Consider the following 20,535-nt stretch of genomic DNA (forward strand, 5'->3'; position numbering starts at 1 on the left):
CCTTTCTCATTCTGACATACCTTTTGTTAGTCTTAATGTTAAAGATTCAGGTTTGACAGATGAATTTACTTCTTTTATCTATAAAGCAGTGTTTTGTTTGGTAAGTTATTATAAATTACATAAATTGTATTCATCCAAGTTTCCAGACAATACAGTCAGCAATACCCAATGTTATATATATTCACATTCATATATATATATTCATATATACACATACATATGAAAAAAGTATGTATCTTTGGTTACTGCCCCAAATGAGTAAATTGCATAGATTGGCTTGGGTTATATTCAGTGAATCAAATCTTCTGGAGAGATTAAGGTGTAAAGTAGATTTGTATAGCCTTTGATTTTAAAAAATTCTTTAATAGGCTGGGAGCAGTGGCTCATACCTGTAATCTCAGCACTTGGGAAGGCTGAGGCAGCTGGATCACTTGAGGTTAGGAGTTCGAGACCAGCCTGACCAACATGGTGTCTCTACTAAAAATACAAAAATTAGCTGGGTGTGGAGGCGGGCAAGTCCCAGCTACTTGGGAAGCTGAGGTGGGAGAATTGCTTGAACCTGGGAGGTGGAGGTTGCAGTGAGCCGAGATTGTGCCACTCAGTCTGGTCTGGGTGACAGAGCAAGACTGTCTCAAAAAAGAAAAAAAAAATTATTTAATACTCTCACTTATTTTGCTTAAACTGTGATCTCAAATTAAAATGAAAATGCCATTAGATGATAATAGTTTCACTGTGTATGGTTGTCTTAGTACAGCTTGATGTAAAAAAATAAGTAGGAAATAAAGTTTTTTTGAAATGTAAATACTGAAGCTACTGTTATATCATAGGCAAAAACCGGGTATTCACAGTTTGTTACTGTGTTAGGCAAAATGGATGCCTACTGTTGACTGGATCCCTAGAGGATTTCACACTAAGTTTACTGTGCTATAGATAATTTTGAGATGATGCCTAGCTTTCTTTGCCTGAAGAAAAATGTGATTTCGTATATGTTTGTAGTGTAGAGGACGTTCCAGTTGAGCACATTTATGGAGGCTGGTTGTTCTGGTATGTTCTAGGAGGATGGCAGACTGTCAGTATCATACATAACAGAGGAATGTCTGAAGAAGCTGGACACAAAGCAGCAGACCAACACCCTGCTCAACCTGGTGTGGAGGGACTCTGCGAGCGAGGAGGTCTTCACCACCATGGCCTCCGTCTGCCACACGCTGATGGTGCAGCACCGCATGATGGTACCCAAAGTCAGGCAAGTGTCCGTGGGCATCTGTGCCGGGGTGCCAGCCAGAGAACATACCTTCCTCCCTGGGAATTGCTCTCCTCTTAAGTTTTATCTGCTCTTTTCTGGTAGAGATTGATGTAGGATATTCTACTGTCCAAGCATTTCATAAAAAATAATTTGTGTTTTTCTTTTCTAAACCAACAAATACTGAGACCTTTTCCTGGCCTGTGAGGCTCTAAAGTACCCTATCTGTCATATTTTCTATAGTACCTTATGAACGGGAGTTTATTCACCCATTTGAAAGGTTGGATCATACCTGCATTAGTGAAACGCTATGTTACATATCTTTTTAGGCTTTTTTCATAGTACTCGTGTTTTGTGGGGGGTTTTTTGTTTTTTTTTTTTTCTTCAGACAGCATCTCACTCTGTTGCCCAGAGTGCAGTAGTGTGATCATAGCTCACTGCAGTCTTCACTTCCTGGGCTCAAGCGATCCTTTCACCCCAGCCTTCTGAGTAGCTGGGACCACAGGTGTGCACCACCACACCTGGCTAATTTTTTGTTTCTCTGTGTGTGTGTGTGTGTGTGTGTGTATGTGTGTCTTTTTTTTTTTTTTGAGACGGAGTCTTGCTGTCGCCCAGGCTGGAGTGCAATGGCGCGATCTCAGCTCACTGCAGGCTCCGCCCCCCCCGGGGTTCACGCCATTCTCCTGCATCAGCCTCCCGAGTAGCTGGGACTACAGGCACCCGCCACCTCGCCCGGATAATTTTTTGTATTTTTAGTAAAGACGAGGTTTCACCATGTTAGCCAGGATGGTCTCGATCTCCTGACCTCGTGATCCGCCCGCCTCGGCCTCCCAAAGTGCTGAGATTACAGACATGAGCCACCACACCCAGCCTTCATAGTACCGTTTTAATTAGATTGTCCTCGACAATGTATCCCTAAAAGTAAATTTTTGTTTTTCAGCCTTTGAAATAAACTTTTGGTTCAGACAAAACAAAACTTGCAAGTTAAAAATGTGGCCTATTTGTGCTTAGATAATTGTGACAATAATCTTGAACTGTTTTCTTTCCCTCCAATTTGAGTGATATGTTAGTGGTTTCTTGAGAATTTAACAGAAAAGTATTCAATTGGATACAGTGTGAAATATATGTAGTAGTTCTGCTCGGACCCAAGGGACTGATGTTGCATAGGCAAAAGCTGTCAGTAAGTAAGCAGGTCTGACGTTAATTCATGTTACCCTACAGAATTCTCTTTGTTTTTATAAAATGCCATCCCATCATATGAAAAGAGTGATTTCTGTTGGCTAACAAAGCATTCTTTGAAATGAACTGTAAGTAAGGAACCCATCGGTTGAAATGGCCTTGTAAACACTAATGTAGCCAGCTAATGAGGTGCTATCTTCACTCACTGGTGTTTATTACCATCGGAGGAAGTAGATGTCAGTGCAACTGTGGCTCCTAGATTAGGTCATTAGCTCTTTGCCGGCTAATTGCATGAGAGCAGGATGTGAGATCTGAGGATCGTAGCAGCTGAACCAGGACACTTGCTTTTATTGTAGCACACAGCCCATTGCTGTGGATAGTAATTGCTGGATTTAAATGCATCACTGCCCTGGTCTGAGGTTTACTAGAGAACTGCTTCCAAAAGGTGTTTAATGGGTGAAGGAACTTTCTGTGTAGGCTTGATTTTATGAGTACAACACCTATTTCCTCTAAGAAACTACTCTAGGAATTTTGTTTATGGCTTAAACATATTAGGTTCTAGTATTTAGAAAGAGCAAGTAGGCTTACTTTAACTGTTACAGATTTTAACTGCTTTCAATTATGATTTTTTTTAAAAAGTATTTAGAAGATGATTAGTATATTCCCAGGCTGATAACTCATTCTCAAGCCCTCACTGATTAATATTAGTCCCTTTTATTTTCAGAGTTAGGATTTGCCATTTAATTTCTGTTTAACACTGATTGTCAGGGTGTACAAATGAATGTGGAGACCTTTGTACCCTGAATGGAAAGATTTCCGAGACAGATGCATGCATGAAAACCGGGAAGACACAGGACAGTATGTAGAAGAACTGGCTTTTCCTGTAAAAAAGGATGGAAAAAATAAGGATATATATTCATATTGCATAAAGAAACTTGGAAGCATACAAGAAACTCATGAAAGTGAACACTCGTGTCTGAATACGCCGAGGAAGCTGGGGCTGGAGCAGAAGTGCTCTTCTGAGTACACTATTTTTATATCACTTTAAGTTTTGGATTAGGTGAATGACTTAATATTTTAAAATTGATTAAGTAATAAATGAATTGCCAGCTCCTTTTTTGAGAGGAAATTTTAGATATATTACCATTGGACGTGGAAATTTGGATTTAACATTTTTAATATCCACTATTTAAAAATATGATTAAATATTCACTGGCTATATTTTAAGGGGGCAAAAATAAAGGCTCTACCGTAGTATCAGACAACTAAAATAAGAAAGTAGGCTACCAAAGATAGCGTGTTAGAAAAGTGCTTGGCTTTCATCTGGCGTACGTGGGGTTTTTAGTGGGTACTGTTTCAGAGTTTCATTGACTGCATTTGTGACCCTACTTAGATGTAGATGAGGCCTGCGGTGCCCACTCAGCCCCGCGGCATTCCTGGCCTTTGTGTGTACTTGACATTCCTCGTTCTTCCTATTCCTGATTCTTTCACCCGCTTCTTTCATAGACACCATGTTCATGTGATTTTTCCTTTATTTGGGCTTCTCAGTTTCCTTTGTGGGTTCTTTTTTCCCCTCTTTCTCACTGTTTCCTAAACTTCTTTTTGTATTCAGTTTTTTAGGGTTGTTGGTTTGTTTGTGACAGAGTCCTGCCTTGTCGCCCAGGCTGGAGTGCAGTGGTGTGAACTCGGCTCACTGCAACCTCCACCTCCAGGGTTCAAGCGATTCTCCTACTTCAGCCTCCCAAGTAGCTGAGATTACGGGCGCCCAACACCATGCCCAGCTAATTTTTGTATTTTTAGTAGAGATGGGGTTTCACCACGTAGGCCAGGCTGGTCTCGAACTCCTGACCTCAGGTGATCTCCCGCCTCAGCTTTCCAAAGTGCTGGGATTACAGGCGTGAGCCACTGCGCCCGGCTTAGTTTTTTAGTTCTTTATTTGGTCCTCTGGGTAATCTCTTTCATACAAGTGGCTTCAGCTACATTCTAGTGACTCTCATGTTTGTGTCTTTAGTTTAAGTAACTTTCTGGAGCTCCAGACACAAGTGTACCTGCTTAATAGGAGATGTCCCTGGGGACCTCTCCTCTGTCCCCTCCCAGGGTCTGAAGTTGAGTCCATCATCTCTCCCTCTTAAGAGCCTCCTCTTTCTGTCCCTGTTTTGGTGAACGGGCCTGTCATCTGCTTGGTTGTCTGTGCCTACAGCCTGAAACTGCAGTGTCCTGCATGGTAGCCACCAGTGACATGTGTTTTAAAGTAGATTAAATACAAGCACAGACTCAGGTCCTTGGCTACCGAAGCTGCATTTCAAGTGCCCAGTAGCCACATGTGGCCAGGGGCTGCCTTACTGGACGGCACAGATTAGAACACACTCACCCTCACAGAAGGTGCTGGTGGGTGGTGCTGTCCAGGGTTTTGGCCCAGTATTCCAACCATGGTGCTCAAGAGCTGTATTCTCTATGTCATGGTTTGCCAGCCTGACTTGTGGAAAATATAACCCTGATTATTGCATTCTCTTGAACAGTGCAGACTCCCTTTGCTTTTAGGAAAAAATTCACATTCCTTGGATTATTGATTTGTGCAGTATCCCCTTGTTATCAAGCATTTGTTTACCTCTCAACTTTGTTTCTAGCACAAAATACTTTTTCTCCAACCATAAATGAGGCAAAAAGGCATATCTTGCATTTTCTTGATCCATTGTGCTTTTTTATGCCTCCATAGTATTTCATGCCCCTTTCCTTTTGCGTATGCCAGTCTCTTCCAGTTAATGTCTGGGCTGGCATGTTCTCAGGGGCTTGGCTCTTTTACCCCATTGATGGATCTAAAAGTTTTGAAGCAGAATTTTGAAGATAGTGTTTTAGGGGTCGAAGAGGTTGATGTTATAATTTGCCCGTAGTTTCATATAAATACATAAATCATAAGACACCTCTAGTTTTATTTCAACATATGCTTGATTTTTCCACCAAAAAGTAATACAGTGAGGCAGCTTAGTTATGTCTTGTGTTATTAATCATTGTGATTTAGATAAACAGTGGTGTGCCTCGAAGCGCAATGCTTCTTTTCTGTGCACGCGCGTGTGTGTGTGTGTGTGTGTGTAGTGTTTGTTGGTTTTGTCTTTATTTTTGTTTTCTGAAACAAGTTCTCACTTTGTCACCCAGGCTGGAGTGCCGTGGCGTGATCTCGGCTCACTGAAACCTCTGCCTCCCAGGCTCAGGTGATCCTCCTACCTCAGCACCCTTGAGTAGCTGGGACTGTAGGTGTGCCACCACACCTGGCTAATTTTTTGTAATTTTTGTAGAAACGGGGTTTTGCCATGTTGCCTAGGCTGGTCTCGAACACCTGGGCACAAGTAATCTGCTTGTCTCAGCCCTCAGCCTCCCAGAGTGCTGGGATTGCAGGTGCAAGTCACTGCGCCCAGCCCCTTGTGTGTTTTCTAACCATTTCTTTGCCATGTGTTTTCTAAGAACTGTGGTGTATATGGTGGCGATGAATGCTCTTTAGCTCTGAGAGATTTATAACTTCATATCTTATACTTTAATAATTTGGGATAAAATGATTACACAGATGACTTCAATGCGGAAAAATACAGATTGGTTTTTCATTATATATGTAGAATTAAATATATATATATATACCGTCCATGTGTTTGTAAACAAGTTTTTATAATATTTTGGAAAAAGTATTGAGGATGTACCTGGAGAGAGAAGTAAATTTTGCCTATAATTTCGTAGTTGCTTCTATTGTCAGTGATATTTTCATTATAATCAATAGAATTAATAAGCTATTGATTCATGTTAAAAATTGCATTCTCTTTCCTGAAGTTCAAATAACATTGATGAGCTTTTAAACATTTCAGCACATAGTGATCTTAAAATTAAATGTATTTTGAAATCCTATATAGATTATAAACTAATTTCCACTAGCTGTTGTTAGACACATCAAATAAATAAAATAGACTTGCCTTCGTCAACTTTAGCAATATAATTCATAGTTCTGAATCTTCTAAGAATTTTCAGAACATTTGTGAATGATAATTTTTTCACGGGAAATATGAGTAAACTTGGAAGAAGCATATTCCACCAAAGTGATTCTAAATCCCTACCACGTTTTTAAAGTTTTCTTTTAAGCTTGTTAAGAAATAGTAAGAGAAGGGGCTTCCTTTTCGATCCGCTATCTGCGGTGGAGCCGCCACCAAAATGCAGATTTTCATAAAAACCTTTACAGGGAAGACCATCATCCTCAAGGTTGAACCCTTGGATACGATAGAAAATGTAAAGGCCAAGATCCAGGATAAGGAGGGAATTCCTCCTGATCAGCAAAGACTGATCTTTGCTGGCAAGCAACTGGAAGATGGATGTACTGTCTGACTACAACATTCAAAAGGAGCTTACCCTTCATCTTGTGTTGAGACTTCGTGGTGGTGCTAAGAAAAGAAAGGAGTCTTACCCCACTCCCAAGAAGAATAAGCACAAGAGAAAGAAGGGGAAGCTGGCTCTCCTGAAGTATTAGAAGGGGGAAGAGAATGGCAAAATGAGCTGCCTTCGTCGAGAGTGCCCTTCTGATGAATATGGTGCTGGAGTGTTTATGGCAAGTCACTTTGACAGACATTATTGTGGCAAATGTTGTCTGACTACTGCTTCAACAAACCAGAAGACAAGTAACTGTGTATGAGTTAATAAAAGACATGAACTTAAAAAGAAAAAAAAAAAAAGAGAGGGGATTATCAAAGAAGACATTTGAGGTAATGAATGCCACTTTCCCCCATTTTAATTTAAACTGTAGCATGAGGGAAAGTATATTTTTTGAATCTGTAAATCTTTTAATTAAAGAAAATCAATTACCAGTAAGAAGGGGGCTGGCTGTTTAAATTGGTTATGGTTTTAGTACTGGAATGTTAACACATCTGAGTGTCTAAAGCTTATCTTCTGTTCTTAGCTACTAGTTTGTGAAGAACAATTTTTTAGCAGCTTGTCTCCAGATGAAATATACCTTAAAATTTTTATTAGTAAGGACATTTGGAATTTATTTTGAATCTTGCATTATCTGATGCAAATTATTATATATCTGTTTTATTGTTTTTTATGGCATTAGAAGTGTCCAGTAATATTTTTTAAAAAGAAATATTTCAGCAGAAGAACAAATTATTGCCTTTGTACTTGTGTGCTATAAGAGTTAGACAGATCATTGGGTGTCTCGCTGTGTTTCTTTTACCTGTGGCACCTGGACTTAGAAGGGAATTCTCGGAGGATGCCATGCTGTGGTGGCCTTGACTCCTTGTGTGGGAGCCAGTGTCCTCCATTGTGTTCTCTTTCGTGTGGGAGCCAGTGTCCTCCATTGTGTTCTCTTTCGTGTGGGAGCCAGTGTCTTCCATTGTGTTCTCTTTCGTAACTCAAGAGCGTCCCCATGGAAAACTGGCCTGAATTTATGACCCGGCTTACTGATTAACTCGTAAGATTGTTACAGCTAAATAAAGCTTAATGAGTAATTTTTAATCTATCCCACTATGTGGGAGAAGAATATCACTTCTTTACATTTTAGAAGTAGAGCCCCAAACTAAATAACCTTCAGAAATTTGTCTTTTTTTTTTTTTCAGTGAAAACATTCTTTATTAGTAAGCAGACATTTGAAACTTTTTGATTACATACATCATGCAAAATGACTGACCTCACACATGGTTGTCTATTCATTGTGACATCTTTTTTGAGTTGATTACAAATTTAAGATGACTGCAGTAGTAAAAATAATTCATGAAAATGACTCTCAATGAAGCAAAACACTACATAGCACACATGAAATACTGTTCATCCCTCCTGGATGTTTAATTCTCTCCTAATGTAAATCTCTATTTTGGAAGACTATTATATACAAAAATGGCAGTTGTTTTTGTATGTGCGTCTATAGGCACTGAACTGATAAAAACAAAATTTCAAATAATTTTACAAGGTTTGGTTGTTTTTTCCTGTTTTGTTAATCCAAAACAGGACAATGCCCTTTGATTTACAGTGTTCAGTTCTTTTAAGAAATCATTTTCTTCAGAAGATGATTTTGACCCATGAAAAAGTTGTTTTACCCCTGGTAATCTTTTTGAAATAGGGCTGGCTGTTATACATTATACAGGTTGTTTTCAGTAAGTGAAAAGGAGTAGGGCTTGTTTTGAGAAGAATTCCTCTAAATTATGGCACTGAGAAAACTTCTCTGCAATGGTGGGCTCACCACGTTCATCCTGTGGTAGTTCTGGTAGTACTCCCGGTATGGAAACCCTAGCCCAGGTAATTTCACCTCTTTGAAATAAGCAGTGACCCTGGAGAAAGGTGAATTCCAAATCCAGTAGCATATTCAAGTCATCTGGCAGAGAAGTAGGCATAAAAGACTTTTCTAGGTACTTGGAATGCTGCTGTAACAAATACCTAACAATGGAAACGTGGCTCTGGAATTGGGCAGTAGGTCGAGTCTGGAAGAATTCTGAGGTGCATGCCAGAAAGAAGCCAAATTGCCTTAAACAGACTGTTAGTAGAAATGTGGAATGTTAATGCTAGAGAGGCCTTGAAGGAAGAAAGGAGTATAGCAGAGAATACCTCAATTGCAGTAGAATATCTAAATCATCATGAATAGACTGTTGGTAGAAAATGAGGAATATGTTATTGGAAAACTGGAGGAAAGGGGTCTTTGTTACATAGTGGCAAAAAGCTGAGCTGAATTGTGTCCTGCAGTCATGTGTAAAGCAGAATTTTTAAGTGATGACTTCAATATTAGCTGAGGATATTTCCAAGCAAGCTGTGCAAGGTACAGCCTGCTGTCTTCTTGCTGATGTTAGTAAAATGTGGAAGGAGGTAGATAAATTGAGGGAAGAACTGTTAAATGTAAAGAAACTAGGACTTGATTTGGGAAATTCATGGCCTATTCACAGCAAAAGCCACTAAAACTAAGAGATTCACTGTCAGGACAGCCTTCTCTAGAGACGTGATGAAGGTATGGCTGTATAACCTTCTGCTAATACTTCAGAAACATCAAAAGGTCTGAGTATCAAGTCGCACAAAAGGCTCTTTGAGGAGATTAAGGGTGGGAATCATAGATCCTCCCAACTATTTCAGAAAAAGCCAAAATTAGAGACAGGATTTTCCAGGAAAGATATGTGAGGAGCCTCCTATCTAAATGAGTGAATCCCCATGACATATGTAAGAGACCCACAAGTTTCTCGACAGTGTTATAGCAGCAGAAACACCACCATTTTTAACAGAAAGCTTTAGAGAATATAAAAGAAGAAACAAACTGATAAGCTGATACTCAGCTGCAAACATGTGCTACCTTTTGTGAAAAAGTAAAGATGACTGAGACAGTCACAAGCCCAGAGAACTGAGCAGTGAGCTGAAGATTACTCCCAGGCCTTGAAACTGAAAGGAGGGTGCCTGATTGGTTTTGTAAATTGATGGTGCTGATGGCTCCTTTTTTCATCCCAATTTCTGCTTTTTGAACGGGAATGTGTATAGCTGTTACTGTATGCCTGTCACACCATCATACATGGGAGCAGATAACTTGTTTTCTAGGTTCGCAAGTGCACAGATGGAGGAGAATTATGCCCCAGAAATCACACCCAGATCCTCTCCCAAATTTAGATGGCTTTAGTGTGAGATTTGAGACTTTTGAGTTGGTGAGACTCAGATAAGATTTTGGATTTAGAGTTGATGCTGTAATAATGGGTTGTGACTTTTGAGCACCTATGAGTGACGTAAATTTATTTGTGATGGATCTGAATCTTTAACATGGGGTGGAGTGGGGGCGGGGGGAGGTGCACTATAGTAGGCAAGAAGAATAATGTTCCATGTAAAATGTTAATGTCCTAATCTCCAAACCTGTATGTAACCTTAAATGGTAAAAGAGATTTTGCAGATGTAATTAAGGTTACTATGGATTTCAAGACGAGGAGGTAAGCCCAGTTTATGCAATGTGCCTAATTTAATCATGAGTCCTGCAGAGAACCTCTCCAGGCTGGTGTCAGAGAGATGTGGTAACAGAAGGGTCATAGAGGTGAAACAGTGCTGGTTTTTAAGATAGAAGAAGGCCAGAAGCCAAGGAATGCGGATGTCCTCTAGAAGGTGGAGTGACACGGAAATAATTCTCCTATGTGACGCTGCCAGCAAACTGATGTTAAAAGCACCACGAAACCTGTTTGGACTCCTAACCTGTAGAATTGTTAAGATAATAAATTTGTGCTATTTTAAGCCACATTTTGTAACTTGTTACGGTGGCAATGGAAAACTAACCAGAAGTGATAACTAAGGATGAAGTGGTGTCTGGGGAGAAGGAATACCTTCTGACTTCAGAAATACGAACATTTATGCAGGTAATTCTTTAGATCTAGTCTGTCCGACAGAATATACATTCCTATATTTCTACACTAGTTTTGTTCTGGAGAAGACATTCTAGGTTGAGCACATAGAAGGGTGTTTAGTGTATATAGTGAGTTTCCTAGAAAAATGTGTTGAATGAATAAATGAATGTGATCAAGGCAAGCTCTAGGAGGAACTGTAATTACTTGATTTTAAAATGCTGTTGCTGTTTATCATAGCTTCTTAAGAATTGCTGACCTTTAGGCCAGGTGCAGTGGCTCACACCTATAATCCCAACACTTTGGGAGTCTGAGGTGGGTGGATCACCTGAGGTCGGGAGTTTGAGACCAGCCTGACCAACAAGGAGAAACCCCATCTCTACTAAAAATACAAAAATGAGCTGGGCGTGGTGGTGCATGCCTGTAATCCCAGCTACTCAGGAGGCTGAGGCAGGAGAATCTCTTGAACCTGGGAGGTGGAGGTTGTGGTGAGCAGAGATAGCGCCATTGCACTCCAGCCTGGGCAACAAGAGCAAAACTCCATCTCAAAAAAAAAAAAAAAAAGAATTGCTGACCTTTATGTGTTTCTGTTTAAGTTCACAACAGTCATAATTCTGCAAAATACAAGGCAAAACTGTAGTTTCTGATACTAGTAATATATCTAAATCAGTAAGTAAAAAGGATGTGTAAAATCTTAATAGGAGAAATAATTGTATGATCAAACAATTTCAAAATCAAACTAGACACTTTTCAGTATTTATTACAGACAAATTTTCAACTTATTTGATCAAAAGATTTCTTAATGGCTGTTGGTCAATGCTGCATCAAGAAACTTGAGTGCAAATTTTACCAAATGCATTTATCAAAAAGGGGTTTTCATTTTTTTCTGCAAACAAAACATTAACACTAAGTAACAAACTGATTTGCCTACAAATCCAAAAACTATCAACATAAGCCAGTCCTTCAACTAAAAACTCAAACATACTTATCTCAAGGTCTATTCCTAAACCAAATTTGTCTATATTCAGGTTGGAAGACAGAATAACAATAAAACCAAAATTTATCTGTAAAAATAATAAAAATAATTTGGTTTTTTTTAATGCTGGAGGTATTGTCCTTACTAATACGGCACATCATCTGTTCCCACATGGTACTGCATGGATAGGAACAATATTAGTTGATGGAGTAACACAGTGTTAAGAATATCTGCTTCTAGCAGTGTCAGGCTTTCATCTGTTAGCTCTTTATTCGGAAATGAAGTCACAAGAATAAAGTCAAGAGCTGCAAATTCAGGACGAGACTGTACAATAAAGTTCCGGACATCCAGGATCCTGTGTGTACTATTGAATCTTTGTGTCAAACGACTCCCATCTGCTAACCTGATTTGAATTTTTGTTGTTGGCACTGAATCATCAATAAGAACAACCGCGTTAAGTATTGATTTATCCTCCTCTTCTGGAGAAGAAGGTGTACTGACTATTTCAGGTGTAAGCCTTCCAAGTTTTTGCCCTTCTCCACTAAAAGCCTTGAACCTCAATCTAGGTTTTATGTATTCTTGATCCTGATGGTCCTCCATATCCCAAATCACTTGGCCACCATGAACAAGGCACTGAAGCTCCCGGGGGATCTCTCCTCTCTTAACAGACTCCAGAAATTGAGCATTTGTTGGTTCATTGTAAGGTCTCAATTCTCGATCATCTAAACTGAAACCATTGCTCCACAGTTTAAGCAAAATCTGAACATCTTGCAGCTGATTTTCTCCATGCATATATTCAGACCGCTTACAAAAGGAATTACCCAATCTGTATCCTCCACCTGTAAATGACGTTGAGGTGGTGTCTGTGGGCTCTTGAAGACTGCAGCTTTAGGTCTATCAGACTTGGAAGATTTGCGCTTCACTTCATCTTCACTTCATCTTCATACAATTCTTCCAAGGCCAGTTTATTTCTTGATATGTCATCCCTTTGGCTGTTTTCAAGTTTCTTTGCAGATTCTTCACATTAATATTAAGTTCTGCAAATCCTGTGTGCTCGGAGGCCACAGCCTGGAAGACCTCCTCTCCTGCTCACCGAGCTCAGGGCCGCCGCCCTCCGCTGTCTTCCACTGGCTCTATTTGTCTTTTTTTTTTATTTTTTTCGAGAGGGAGTCTTGTTCTGTCACCCAGGCTGAAGTGCAGTGGCGCCATCTCAGCTCACTGCAACCTCCACCTCCAAGGTTCAAGTGATTCTCCTGCCTCAGCCTCCTGAGCAGCTGGGATTACAGGCATGCACCACCACACCTAGCAAGTTTTTGTATTTTTAGTAGAGACGGGGTTTTGCCATGTTGACCAGGCTGGTCTCGAACCCCTAACCTCAGGTGATTACCCACCTTGGCCTCCCAAAGTGCTAGGATTACAGGCGTGAGCACCTGGCCCAGAAATTTATTTTTAAAAGTTTAATAGTTTGTTTTATTATTGCTTATTGAGTGATTTAGTAAATATTCTGTCAGGGTTAGCTTGAAATACAAATTTTAAAATGTGTATTTTAAATGTGTATTTCTGAAAATGGTATTTCAGAAATATGTATACATTCACATGGAAAGATGTTAATTATAATCTTAGTGACAAACTCTTAGAACCTGTAGGAAGAACTCATTTTTGTTTCTATGTGTACACACAAGGGTCTGGATGGATTTATAGCAGGGTATTAACTGATGATTTCTGGGTAGATAAGATGCCATGTGGCTAACATTCTTTTGCCTTGTTTTGTTTTAATAACATTTTTTAAAAACTCAATTTCTCAACTGAAGAGAAAATAAGCAAATACTACCTTCTCAAATTATTTCGAAAGTTCATATTTTTCATAGCTTTTTTCTTATTCTTTTTTCCATATGACTGTTGCTTATTAGCAAATAAAACTCCACAAAGGCAAGAAAAATGTTAATGCTCTTATCAGGCATATGGTAAGGATTTTAAATATCTCAGAGATAGGGTATCTATTATCATTTTCTAATACAGCTTCCCTTTTCAACAGTATGGTCTTTTTCAGAGTGAATTTTTTTTTTTTTTTTTTTTTTGAGTCTGAGTCTTGCTCTGTTGCCCAGGCTGGAGTACAATGGTGTGATCTCGGCTCACTGCAACCTCAGCCTCTCAGGTTCAGGCAATTCTCCTGCCTCAGCCTCCTGAATAGCTGGGATTACAGGTGCCTGCCATCACGCCTGGCTAATTTTTCTATTTTTAGTAGAGACGGGGTTTCACCATGTTGGCCAGTCTGGTCTCGAACTCCTGACCTCAAGTGATCTACCCGCCTCAGCCTCCCAAAGTGCTGGGATTACAGGCATGATCCACCAGGTCCGGCCATATTTCAGAGTGAATTTTAAGTGGAAATTTGCTCGAACATTAATGACAGGCAGCATACTTAGTTACATGTCTTAATTGGTCTCCTTTAACTTGTATTACCGTTTTTTCATTTTTCCAATGATATTAAATATTATGAAGTAATATTTTCCAATAATATTAAATAATATTTGTTGGAGACTCCGTTTGAGATTCTGCTCTTGCTGGAATGAATGCAGTATGTCCTCACTTTGTCATGGCATGTGACTGATAAACATCATGCATGTTTTCATAAAATCATAATACTTCTGAGCTGGAAGGACCTTAGAACAGATGTATCACTGCCCCTTCATTTTCTTATGCAAACATTGCTTTTAGCCTACATGACATTGTGGAAAGATGGCTGGGCTGAATGATCTAATAGATTCTTTCTAGCTTAAGGTTTCCTGATTCTAGGAGATTTCACATGCTCTTTCATGCTTTCGCTGTTTTTTCAATGATGTACCCTTATTGCCATCTGGATATCTCAAAATGCATTACATTAAAATAAGAATGGAGTTTAGTTGTTGTTTATTTTTAATCAGTACTCCATAATTCCTATGGTGTACTCAGAAAGTGCCGATATGAAACAATGCATTTGATGTTTTGGATTGAGTACAGGAAATTACTCGACCAATCAAATATGAGATTTTTTTATGGGATTTTGAAAGACCTCATCTCTTAAAAAAATATTTATGCCAGCTGATTACACAATTGTGGCTAGAATGTTTATCCTGTCACAAACATGCAGTATACAACATAGAGCTAATTTAAATGCTCACGCATTCTTCACAAAGTTCATCTTTTTTAAATCTAATATTATAGAGGGAAAGTTTTTAATTTTTATTTATTTTTATTGTTTTGAGATAGGATCTCACTTTGTCACACAGGCTGGAGTGTAGTGGTGCAATCTTGGCTCACTGCAGCCTCGAACTCCTGGGCTCTATCGATTCTCCTACCTCAACCTCATGAGTAGCTGGGACTACACCCACCACACCCAACTTTTCATAGAGATGAGGTCTCACCACATTGCCCAGGCTGGTCTCAAACTCCTAGGCTGAAGCAGTCTGCCTCCCTTGGCCTCCCAAAGTGCTGGGATTACAGGCATGAGCCACCGTGCCTGGCCTAAAAATCTTTAAGATACATTTTTTTAGATTTATTTTTGAGATGTTAACAGCACATTTTTTGTATTTCAAGAAAAGCGACTTGAGTCTGTCACTAAATATTTTATAAATTTTAAACGTGTTAAGTAGGCCAGGTGCAGTGGCACACACCTGTAATCTCAGCACTTTGGGATGCTGAGGCGGGTGGATCACTTGAGGTCAGGAGTTCAAGACCAGCCTGGCCAACGTTGTGAAACCTCATCTCTACTAAAAATACAAAAATTAGCCAGATGTGGTGGCGGGCACCTGTAATCCCAGCTACTCAGGATGCTGAGGCAGGAGAACCACTTGAACCCAGGAGGTGGAGGTTGCAGTGAGCCAAGATTGTGGCACTGCACTCCAGCCTGGGCAACAGAGCAAGACCCTGTCTCAAAAAAAAAAAAAAAGAAAAGTATAAGCAGTAATAACAATAGTAATATATAATATTGTGATATATTAATACGATATGTAGCAGAGGGGGAGCAGGTTCAACTTGTGCATGAAAACAGCTTATATCTTTATCTTTTGGGGTAGGTCTCACAGCCACAGGGGAGGGAGGGCGGGCTTTCCTAGCTTGGTAACAGCGCAGATTGACACCTTTGGGAGCCGTGTCTCGGTGTCTCATCAAATGGCTGGTTGTCTGAGGCAGCTTTTTGTGGTATTAGTACAGAGATTTGCTAAATTGTACGTTGATCTTCAGTGTATCGCTTTTTTTTTTTTTTAAGAAATGTTTTGAATAAGTAATTGCTTTACTGTTCTGTGTTTTTCTCCTATTCCTTTTTAGGCTTCTCTACAGTTTAGCCTTTAATGCCAGGTTTCTGAGACATCTTTGGTTTCTAATATCTTCCATGTCAACACGGATGATCACAGGGTATGTATTATACAGACTTATAAATTGAGCTCAAGGGCACGGGAAGTGGCAGCCTAATCAAAAATGTTGCCAGAACCTGTTTTTAAGTCCTGCTTATACTGGGCTTATTTCATATTAGAAGGTAAGTTCCAGATGGTCTCAGTTGCATAAAAAGAAAAATCAGTGTCTAATCTTAACAGTTACTTATCTGTATATATTATAGAGAGTATGGTTTTATCTGAAGGTAAGTTTCCTTTAAATATCCTAGCCATTTTTTCAAAAAAGCAGACATTTGGAAATTGCTTTGCTCCATATGACTTTACTCTTCTTTTCACAGTGAAAATACAGATTTGAAGTACATTAAAGACTGCTGCAAACATTAGAACAGTGTAGAAGTTTTTAAACATTTGTTGAAATAATTTGATTTTTCTTATTTGAATCGTGTAATTTAAAAAATAGCGTCTTTGACATACATATTTTAATAGAGTATGTAATAGGTAGGAATTTCATACTTAAAATCCTTCATGGTAAACTGACTTAGCCTAGTACTCTGTTGTTGAATTTTTCCTCTGCCAGAAGTCTAAGCCGGCCAGGCGCGGTGGCTCACGCCTGTAATTCCAGCACTTTGGGAGGCCGAGGCCAGCGGATCACCTGAGGTCAGGAGTTTGAAACCAGCTTGGCCAACATGGTGAAACTCCATCTCTACTAAAAATACAAAAATTAGCCGGGCATGGTGGCACGTGCCTGTAATCCCAGCTACTTGGGAGGCTGAGGCAGGAGAATCGCTTGAACCCGGAAGGCGGAGGTTGCAGTGAGTCGAGATCATGCCACTGCAGTCCAGCCTGGGTGAGAGCAAGACTTCCTCTCAAAAAAAAAAAAAAGAAAGAAAAAAAGAAGTCTATGCCAATCCCCCTGTGCTGTAATCGGAAAAGATGAAGTGTGTAATTCAGTTAATTGGAGACTAAACTTACAAGATGCAACTGCATGTCATGCTCATGATAGTAGTATAATAGCAGTCACCGTTACTGACTCCATGCTGTGAACCAGCTCATTCGGTGGTGGGAAGACACATCTCAGTTGTAGGGCAAGAGTGTAGAAAGTGGTCTTGTTTTCTTTTTAGGAACAAGAAGTTAGAAGAAAGAATTTTTGATGGGTTGGGGTGGTATATCTAAAATATAAACACACTCATTTGCAATCTAACTTGCTGTGTGCAGTCATAATGAAAACTCTTGTTGAGATTTCTCAATTTTGAGCTTTTTCATGCAATATGTAGAGCAAAAGAGATTCATATGTTATTCAGCCAGGCACAGTCAGCCCCTTTATGATGGGACTGGTGTTCAAATCATCTGGACAAAACAGTTCATACTAATGAAAGGGGAATGTCAGTTTCTCAATATTATTACTTCAAATTTTTCATTTTTTTAATTGAATCTTAAGTGAGGAAAGGGGAGTTTTACTGCAGCCAATGTGACTGGTGAAGCTCATAAAGGTTAAGTGAGGTACCTTGCATCAACAGTGGGTGGCTAAAGCAGAGACGAAAGACTCCTAGAATGATTTACTGTCTTGAGAAGTTCTTTTCTTTCATTTCGAAACCAAAATACAAGATTTTAAGTATGTTTTGTTGTGTTTTTTGGTGCATTTCAACCACTTCTGACTACGCCAGCCTTGGTTTTCATTAGTGACAGGTTTGTTTTGGGCAGAAGGGGATTGAGAATCATTAGGACAGGAAATTATCGTTTACCCATAAGTGCCCCAGCTTAGCAACAGAAACACTGTCATAGTTCTGCCTGATAATTGCTTATTTGTTTATGGCATTTGTCTCTTGCTAAGGAAATGGAGTCATGGTGTGTGAAAGAAAAGTGGGATATTGTTAATTATATTAAATTATTAATACTATTTTATGATAGGGTAGTTTTACAAATCTTATTAAAAGACAGTTTGATGATTTGAATGTCTTTTTACTTGTTTAATTTATTAGAATGAAGTTCCTCAAGAAACTGACAGTGTATTAATACGTTCTCAATACAGATACTCCTTGAGGTACAATGGGGCTATGTCCTGATAAACCCATTGTAAGTTGAAAATATCATAAGTTGAAATGCATTCAAGACACCTAGCTTACTGAGGCCTCACAGCTTAGCCTAGCCTACCTAAAACGTGCTCAAAACACGTGCATTAGCCTACAGCAAGGCAAAAATCATCAAACACTAGGCCAATTTTATAATAAAGTGTTGAATGTCCATGTAATTTATTGAATATTGTACTGAAAGCGTAAAAACAGAATGGTTTATGGATACTCAAAGTACGGTTTCTACTGAATGGGAATCACCTTTGACCATCTTGAAGTTGCAGAATCCTAAACTGAACCATTTTAAGTCAGGCACCATCTGTATATGTCTCATATTTCCTACTGGGAATAAAGTTTAAAATGAAATGACTGATTTTCTGAAACTGGCACTCAATTTAAGTCAAAAATAGTTTCACAGTAAGGCTTGCATTGCTAGGACTTACAGCTTTGGTGGGCAGAAGTATCATCAGGGGAGCGTGTTAAAATGCATATTTTCGTGAGACAAGATTGCACCATCGTACTCCAGCCTGGGTAACAAGAGGGAAACTTTGTCTCAAAAAAAAAAAAATTCGGCTTCTCTGGTCCTGCCCTAAGACTTGGGTTAGAAACCCTGGAGACTACAACCTCACAAGCTTATCAGGTGATTGAGGTACAGATGGTTTGGGGGCCAACCGAGAAGCACTATTCTTCACCCCAGTCTAGCAGACCACATTTAAACAATCTCCAGATGGATAGTGAATTTTGGCACATCAGACATTTTGCAAATAACATCTTTATTCATTTACCTCATTTTCAGTACTTGCTATTGAAATCAGCCAGTTTAGTTTCCTTCTTCTTGAAGATGAAGGAACCCATAGCCAGCTGGTACTGTTTTCCATTAGGCATCCCTTGACTACAACATAACATAGGGATGCCTTGCCCAGATGTCTTCAGTGTGGGCAGTAGGTGCTGGTGTTGGCTGTTTGATAAATAATCTCAAAACAGTCTACAGTAGTATTCTGAAAACCTGTTAAAGCAAGAATCCGTTCTTAAGAATAAAAGCTCTTTGCAAGGGTGGGGGACATTGGACGAGGAGGAGGAGTGGTTCCCACAGGCATGCAATTTGAAAACCCTTGTTCTCAAGATCTAGACAGAGGTTAGGGATTGCCTCGGGTCTCACTGATGGTCAGTAATTCACCTAGCTCCCCTGAGTTATGTGTGAATCAATGTCTTTTCCATTACAGTAAGTTACAGACTTTATTTGCACATAAGTCTTTGAGATTGACCTGTTATCAGAGGAATATTTGAGTCTGTTTATAGCAGAAAGAGTGGTCAGCAGAGAACTGAGAGACCTGTGTCTCGTTTGTGCCCTGTCTGCAGGGCAGCATTGGCACGTATCCTTCTTGCCAATCCTAGTTTTTGTCATTAAAGTAAAAATGATGCATTCCTTTTGCTTGTTTCACAGGGGGTTTGAAGAGGACAAATAAGTTTTTGTTGGTTAATTACCCTGTCTCTTATTTTTTTGGACCCAATATAAGAATTTTATGCATCCTGCAATATGTGTGCATAACTGATGATGTGTTGGTGGTGATGATTCTTGTCAGGGATAACAGTACAAGTACAAGGATTCTTGTCAGGGATAACAGTGGAAAGCAGGCTCATCAAGACACAGGAGTGGGCTCCAGCTCTCAGAGGCAGGGCTGTTGAAAGAAGCCACCCCTGTCCAATTAAGGCAGCCTCGTGCCTTTTTTATCCTCCATATAAACAACCTTTTTGTGTCATCCTGGCGTTGGCAATGAGGTAGGACAATTGTACTTTGTCCCTTTTTGAATGTCCCTACAACGTTTAAATTTTGGAAGAATGGCATTCATTCATTGATGAATCCATTCAGCATAGTGCTAAATACAGAGTGTCACAACTACAAACATGGATCATGTATGCTCAGGTTGTGTAGCATGTGGACATAGTGTATCTTCTCTGTGGGAACACAGTTTCAGGTGCACATATGGGTTCCTGTTTTCAAAGTAGATGATGGCAGTGCCCTCCCCTGAACCATGCACCATGGAGACTCAAAAGCTCCAGGTGGCTCAGCCAAGCTCCTTACGGCCCTGCTAATTATGACAAGTGGCCTTACCTTCTGCTTTGCTTTCATACATGATTTGTAGATCCTGACTCCTGGTTACATTTCATCTAATATATACCTGTAGTTTTGTGGAAATGGATATTTGGGGAGATAAGAGAGTGATCTTGCTCACAGTGTCCGTTAACCTGTGATTGATTTGACTTGGTAGAGGGGACCATGGACTTTATAGAAAGAGCTTGCAGGTGAGCCTGTTAGCTAAATGTTCCATAAGACAAGGAACCAGACTTAAAAACGAGAGAAAAGGAAGAAGTTCTAGGTGAA

At 39.6% G+C, this 20,535-nt stretch overlaps 1 protein-coding gene and 2 pseudogenes across 2 annotated transcripts in view; 2 read left to right on the forward strand and 1 right to left on the reverse strand.

Annotated features, from left to right (window-relative positions):
- UBE3C (ubiquitin protein ligase E3C) overlaps positions 1–20,535 on the forward strand; it is a 130,249-nt gene that overhangs the window by 47,725 nt on the left and 61,989 nt on the right. For both annotated transcript variants that reach the window (XM_054494482.2, XM_063668051.1), the window contains exons 10-11: positions 1,056–1,243; positions 16,019–16,105. In XM_054494482.2, coding sequence (XP_054350457.1) covers positions 1,056–1,243; positions 16,019–16,105 — 275 coding nt within the window. The remainder of the gene's footprint in view (positions 1–1,055; positions 1,244–16,018; positions 16,106–20,535) is intronic.
- Positions 6,191–7,998, forward strand: LOC129040242 (ubiquitin-ribosomal protein eS31 fusion protein-like; annotated as a pseudogene).
- LOC129040793 (UBX domain-containing protein 2B-like) lies at positions 7,986–14,570 on the reverse strand (annotated as a pseudogene).

Source organism: Pongo pygmaeus, chromosome 6, assembly GCF_028885625.2.
Source record: "Pongo pygmaeus isolate AG05252 chromosome 6, NHGRI_mPonPyg2-v2.0_pri, whole genome shotgun sequence".
NCBI lineage: Eukaryota > Metazoa > Chordata > Mammalia > Primates > Hominidae > Pongo > Pongo pygmaeus.